Source organism: Pogonomyrmex barbatus, unplaced genomic scaffold (assembly GCF_055798465.1).
Source record: "Pogonomyrmex barbatus isolate J1 unplaced genomic scaffold, ASM5579846v1 scaffold7, whole genome shotgun sequence".
In the NCBI taxonomy this organism is placed as follows: Eukaryota; Metazoa; Arthropoda; class Insecta; order Hymenoptera; family Formicidae; genus Pogonomyrmex; species Pogonomyrmex barbatus.
In genome coordinates this window covers 1704682-1712200 of record NW_028297171.1, presented here as the reverse complement: position 1 = coordinate 1712200, position 7519 = coordinate 1704682, and the positions used below count along the sequence as shown (strand labels likewise).

The 7519-nt window shown below is 49.1% G+C and overlaps 1 protein-coding gene across 1 annotated transcript; it reads left to right on the top strand.

Moving 5' to 3' along the window:
* Positions 1–3639: 3639 nt before the first annotated feature.
* LOC148934869 (uncharacterized) lies at positions 3640–6221 on the top strand. Its single transcript, XM_089083152.1, has one exon. The coding sequence runs from the start codon at positions 3773–3775 to the stop codon at positions 5753–5755; it is 1983 nt and encodes a 660-aa protein (XP_088939278.1). The 5' UTR covers positions 3640–3772; the 3' UTR covers positions 5756–6221.
* The last annotated feature ends 1298 nt before the right edge of the window (positions 6222–7519 follow it).

Genomic DNA, 7519 nt, shown 5'->3' with positions numbered 1-7519 from the left:
TAATAAAAGAGCGCTGCTTACATCCCGAGACTCCGGTATTCAAGCGCGATACAATATACCTGACTGGAATCACCGAAGGCAGGCTGGAAACTCTCGGGTCGGCTCGTATAGAATTTATGGGCCACAAGATAACCCTACACGTGGTACCTGACCATTTCCCCATCGTCCAGGAAGGAATCCTAGGATCAGAATTCCTGCGCGATAACGCCAAAATCGATTTCGGGCGAAAACAGATAGAGTGGCAAGGAATACGCCTGCCTTTTGCCCGACGGGAAACTATCGTAATACCAGGTCGCTGCCGCGCCACGTTTTGTATGAACGTCGCGAACCCAGAAATAGCAGTCGGTTATATCCCGCGACTTAGAGTCTGCGATGGGGTATACCTCGGCGAAGCGGTCGTGACTAATCGCAACGGAAGGGCATATTCGCAAATAATCAACTCGACCGAATCCGATAAAGAAATCGCCATTCCTACTATCCAACTCAAGGAGATCGAATCAATCTCACGGGACCTCCCTAGGGAAGAGTCCTCTCTTAATTGCGGGGTTATAGGAAGTAGAATCCAGGAAGTAGAATCGAATTCAGAAAGAATCTCAGCGATTCGAACGCTCCTTCGTTTAGAGCACCTCAGTCAGGTGGAGACAGAGCATGTCGGTAGGCTCATCGAAAAAAACCCAGATCTTTTCCAGCTCCCTTCCGATCACCTCGGGTACACAGACGCTACTGCTCACGCGATTACGACGACGGATAACCAACCCGTCAATACAAAGCAGTATCGATTCCCGCCTATACACAAAGAGGAAATTACTAAGCAAGTAAACGAGCTACTAAAAAACGACGTAATCTGTCCCTCCAATTCCCCGTACAATTCCCCTCTGTGGATTGTTCCTAAGAAACCGGATTCGAAAGGTAATAAACGATGGCGCATGGTCATAGATTACAGAGCGCTCAACGAGAAAACAATAGGCGACGCGTACCCCCTCCCCAACATAACCGAAATCCTAGATCAACTGGGAAGCGCGAAATATTTTAGCATTTTCGATCTAGCGTCGGGTTTCCATCAAATACCGATGCATAAGTCGGACGCGCCGAAAACGGCTTTCTCCACGCCTTTCGGGCACTATGAATTTAAACGCATGCCGTTCGGGTTAAAAAACGCCCCGGCGACCTTTCAGCGACTTATGGATCAGGTGTTGAGCGGCCTCCAAGGAACCGAGGTATTCGTGTACCTCGACGATATTGTGGTATATGCTAGCTCACTGCGAGAGCATGAAATAAAATTTAATAAGCTGGCCGAAAGATTGAGAGGCGCGAAGCTCCGCCTCCAGCCTGACAAATGCGAATTTCTGCGGAAAGAGGTCACATATCTGGGCCACGTAATCGGAGAAGACGGGGTGAAGCCTGACCCGAAAAAAATTCACGCCGTTGAAAATTTTCCGCGCCCCCATACCGCGAAAAACATTAAACAATTTCTCGGACTCGCGGGTTACTATCGGAGATTCATACCGAACTTCTCGAAAACAGCTAAACCTCTGACGGACTTATTAAAAAAGGAGGTACCGTTCGGATGGGGCGATCCACAGGAAAACGCGTTCGCGCAGCTTAAAGACGCCCTATGCACGGAACCCCTTCTCCAATATCCCGACTTTTCTCAACAATTCGTCGTAACTACAGACGCCTCCAAGTTCGCGATCGGCGGAATCCTCAGTCAGGGACCGCTTGGCAAGGATCTCCCTATCGCATACGCGTCCCGATTACTAAACCCGCCGGAACAGAACTACTCCACGATCGAAAAGGAATTGCTCGCTATAGTTTATTGCGTAAATTACTTTAGACCATATTTATACGGAAGAAGATTCCAGCTCGTCACCGACCACAAACCCTTGACATGGTTGCATTCGGTTAAGGACCCCACGTCACGATTAGTCAGATGGCGATTAAAATTAGCCGAATACGAATACGAAGTTATGTATCGAGCCGGCAAAACTAATGTAAACGCAGACGCGCTGTCACGAAACCCCGCTTTTCCCGTCCTTCCCCTCGAGAGCACATCGAATATCGCGAGACGGAACGATAGCGAGCCCGAGGAAGATTCGTCAACCGACGACGATACCGAAATCCGCCCCCACGTCGTCACTTCCGACGAGGACCTCGACAGTGACACCAGCGAAGAATCTCTATTTAACGCGAATAACGCTCCGTTTCAATTCCATCACGCGAAAGTGAAGGAAATCGTAGATAACTTTACGAGTAGAAGCGACAACCTGGTGGTATTCGTGAGCGTCCAAGGTGAACCTTGCGATTTAGGGGCTCGGATGCTCAGCCAACAGGGACTACTGCCTAAATTGCGGGACGTCATGCTGAACAGGGCAAACGTCACGCAAAGCGGCAAACGGCGAATTATTGCATTGCCGATTGAAGTAAATGTCTCCGCGATAACCACGCTAGAAAGTATTAGAGAGGCCGTGGTGTCACTACTCGACGTCACGAACGAACTCGACATACGGTCCATATCTGTCTGCAAGGGGGATGCGAGTGGAGTACCGTGGAGGAAAATAGAAAAGGTTATTCGCGACGCATTTTGGAACCAAGATATAGAAATATCGATATGCGGTAATAAAATCACTGTTCCACCCCCCGAAGATAGAATCCGCTTGATCGAGGAATATCACGCGTCCGCAATAGGAGGCCATAAAGGCATAAACAAAACATGCGCGCGCCTCAAATCGCGGTACAATTGGCCTAGACTGAAGGAAGAAGTAACGCGGTTCATAAATAATTGCGAAGGCTGCCAGTTAAAAAAATTGGTTAGAGTAAAGACCCGACAGCCCATGATTCTAACGGATACACCCGACAAAGCGTTTGATAAGATATCTATGGATATCATGGGGCCGCTCCCCACCACTCGCAAGGACCACTCGTACATATTTACTATACAAGATCTCTTGACGAAGTATTCACTAGCTATCCCCCTCAAGGGGATCTCGGCTATCGACGTGGCCGACGCTTTCGTAAACGAATTCATTTGCGTGCATGGTGCCCCGCGAGCGGTACTAACGGACCAAGGGTCTCATTTTCTAAATTCTTTAATGCGCAACATAGCTCGCAAATTCAGAATTAAACAGTGTAAGACCACTGCGTACCACCCTCAGTCCAATGGCTCCGTGGAGCGCTCGCACCATGTACTTTGGGAGTACTTGAAACAATTTGTCAATGACCACCACGATTGGGACGAATATCTAAAATTAGCTAGTTTTTCTTACAACACGAGCGTACATGAGGGAACGAAGTTCACCCCTCACGAATTGGTCTACGGGAGCGTCGCGCGTACTCCCGAAAGCGATCCCTTCCCCGAGGACGAGCGCGACGAAAGCTACGCTGGCTACTTACTCGAACTAAATGCGAAAATAAGCGAATCCCAGAGAGCCGCGCGTCGTAACCTGAATGCTGCGAAGGTTAGATCAAAGCGATACTATGATAAAAGGGTTAAGGCATGCAACTTTGAAGCGGGAGACCAGGTGTACATGCTTAAAGAACCTGTGAGAAATAAACTAAGTCCACAATACACCGGTCCCTACAAAATAGCGGACGTGCTAAGTAATAATAATGTTAAATTAGAGATAAGGCCAGGTAAATTGCGTACTATCCATATGGACAAACTGAAGAAGGCGGGGAATCGGAGCCCCACCACACGCCGTGCCCCACCACAACCAGAGCCGGGGGCGAGCGAGCAACCAAGCGGCAGTCGACACACGTCACCCCTTGAAGAAACATGGAGCCACAACGAATCTTAACGCTTTTACTGTTCCCGACGCTCAGCTTTGGCTTGACGGGCTATGACTGCGGAGGCAGCGGACTCAATATCACAACCTTGTCGCTGCTGGACGTCGGCGCCTGTAATGTCGAGGATATGGAGCCAGCGAGCACGGAGACGTACGTACAACTCATGCAGAGTTCCGATTTCGAGAGCTTGCCAATAATTCAATGCCGAATTGAAATCGACCGGACCATATACTACTGCGGCATGCACTCACACATATCAATTGTATCCGACGGTCGAAAGGTGTACATCAAAGAGATCGGCTGGCAAACCTGCCAGAAAATCCACGAGACTGGAACTCTCGCGCTGGGTACCGCCTTCGTGGATAGATTGATTGTAAACGCCACGAATCATAGGAGCGTCACTATGGCTGGACAAACGCACGCTGACGGCCGTTGTTCCGGAACGCAGTACACGGACGGATTCGGAACATGGGAGAGCGTGGTAGTACAAGCATCCTTAAAGGTGGTATTGAGGACGTTTGAAGCACCATTCAAACGGTCAGCGAACTCATTAAATCTGCCATCTGGAACGCGCTGCCCCGTGCAACTGGGGAGCTGCGCCGATTTCGACGGTACGGAAACCTTCTGGAAAACACCGTCCGACGACAGCTGCCACTTCAACCAGTACGATATACTTTACGAGGGTATGGCCATAAAACTGTCGCCGAAGCCCAAACAAACTGCCCCAGTGGTATATACAGTGACCACCGGAGATACAACGTTCGCCTTGACAAAAACGACGGAATTCAACCTATGTGGCTATCGACTTTTCCAGACCGAGCACCCAAAGCTTGTTATATTGGAAACACAGCGAGGACGCACGTTCAAATCTAAGTCACAGATCTCAGTTAACAACTTAGATATATTCTCCTATGTGAATTCGAAATTCGTTTACGTGGAGAAACACGTGAAAACGCAACTTACCAGGCTTTACCACGACATTATGGAGCAGAAATGTGCATTAGAGCGTCAGATCCTCCAGAATGCGCTCTCATTGGCAACTATAGCCCCAGACGAAATGGCCTTCCGGATAATGAAAGCCCCTGGATACACGGCGGTCACAGCCGGAGAAGTCATCCATATTGTCCAATGCGTCCCAGTAGAATGCAAGCTGCGACATACCGAAGAGTGTTACAACGAGTTGCCAGTTACCTACCGCAATTCGTCACACTTTTTATTGCCACGCACCAGAATTCTGACCAGGACAGGAACACACAAAGACTGCAACGAGTTGCTTCCTGGCATGTACAAACTACACGGCAGTTGGTACCGAGTAGGCCTGAAGCCGATCGAGTCGCTTCCTCCGCCGACGATCCAGCCGCTTTCTACCCCCACGTGGAAATACGTCAGTCCGGACGCACTCGCCACCAGTGGAATCTACTCCGCGGACGATCTGAACCGACTGCGAGACCACATAATGTTCCCAGTCGAAAAGCCGTCTATGCTGAATACAATAGCGCGAGGGGCCTTAGGACAGGACGTCCCGAGCGGGAGTATTTCCTTGATGAATCTTCTCGACGAAAAGTCTTTAGATCGGATCGCTGAAAGCACAGGGAAGCGATTATGGCAAGGATTTATTACGTTTGGCTCGGCCAGCGCAGGAGTCTTGGCGTTATTCGTGATAGCCAGACTTATCAAGTTGGTGATCGATACAATCATCCACGGATACGCGTTGCACAGAATATACGGATGGAGCCTTCATATATTGGGAGCAGTATGGTCCTCGGTCACTAACCTTTTGCTGCATATGGGTAACCCAGCAACAAAAACCGACTCGCCTAGCAGGGAACGCCTCATGCCAATAGCTCAGAGCTCGACAGAAGACACACCGACGGCGCCCGAAATCGCCCCTAGTGCTGAAAAGGAAAAGTTTAGTGAGCATGTGCGGTCATACAGTGAACTCCAAAAATACTTACGCGAGGACGTAGTATAGAGACAAATAAGTGCGATAACTAATTACAAGCGTTAGAATATAAGACGAATAAACATAAGTAAAATAATTGTAGCTCAAACCTTCTGCAACTCAACCTCTAGTAGAGCAGGGGAAATGCACGGCACCTGGCCCTGCATTTCTTCTTAGGGGGGGAGGTGTAACGTCAGGAGAGCCAACGTAAAAATTTCTTTTCTTCCCCTTTTCCCACCTGCGCAGAAGCGCCACTATTCAAGCCAAAGTTGGCAACAACCGGCTCTCCTGCCGTTGACATATCGCGCGTTGCGCCTTACCGCCAGTGAATATACACTGTAATAAATATAAGTAATAAAATTAAATAATAATAATAAATAAATCACGCTAACAATGAACCTAAATAATTGTAAAATTATTAATACTACAATAAGGCTCGCGTTGCTGTTGCGCATCATCTCCAGTCAGCCGCGCGCTGATTGGCCGACCAACGACCATTATAGATATGTGCGTCTGGTCTAGCTTTATAGGCTATGACCGTCGCGAGCGCCACGTGCTTTGGCGTACCCACGCCATCCGCCATCTTGCGCCACGTGCTTTGGCGTACCCACGCCATCCGCCATCTTGCGCCGCGTGCTTTGGCGTGCCCACTCCATCCGCCATCTTGCGCCACGTGCGTTGGCGTACCCACGCTACCGCCACGTTGCGCAACAGCGCCGCCGCAGGCACGCGTTACAACGCGCGGCCATGCTCGTTCACTCTTGTACGCGCCGTCGAGTAGTACACATCGTGCGAGTGTCAATCCAAATCCAATCCCAATTCCAATTCTAATTTTAAGTCAATTCTATTTCGTCTCAATCTAGTTAAGTTAATTAAGTGATCATTTGTATTCTAAATTTTGTATTGCTCTAAATTTAACCAAGTGTTACGCGAGTGTAATTCGATTCATGAATATTTGAATATAGTAAGTACAGTGTATTCGCCACGTGTCATTCATTGCATCATCCTTCCTATCGCCGCAAGAAATCGGAAGTGTTCGCGAGGCTAAAGAGGCAACGGGCATTAACAACTCAAACCTTATTTTACCGAATAATTAGCAGTTAAAGCGAGAATTCCAATCGTTTCCGGGGGCAAGGTGTTGTGCGTTATCCGCACTTACCACGAAGGAAACATTGGACTTCGAGCACGCGGTAATTCTAATCTTTTAATTAAATACAATATACGCCTGGAGCCTCTGCCGAATGCCTAAAGCACGGAGGAATCGCGCGGGTCGTAACAACGCACTTCGGCGGCTTGAATACGACCTCCACGTGGCCGCGATTTACGATCATAACGCGATCATCGGCGAGGAAGTGAGTTACGACGGCGAGTACGAACTTCTCGTGCACGACCGCCTCTGGAGCGCCTTACCGGCCCCGTCCATCCCCGTAGCAGCTTACCAGGGAAGCAGTTTCGGACCACGCATCTCCCTCGAGGAGTATCTGCGCAGAGCGGACACCGAAAGGTAGGTGAAAATCATACATCAAGTTTTATTCCCGGTTGCTTTCGCGTTCCCATCTTGCATACGTTTCAGTAAAATATAGAGTATAAAGGAATTAGACGTGAATGAATATAAGAGTACTCGCGTTCAAGATTCTTTCGGGTTGCGTCACTCGTTTTGTTCGCGTCGACCGACCGTCGCATAGTTGCATCGCCCGACCGGAAGGGTTTTACGACCGACCCTTTTTTGCCGCCCTTGCCACTTTCTCCTAAGGCATGTAGGGTTTTGAGCCGGTTTATCGCTACGCACGGAAA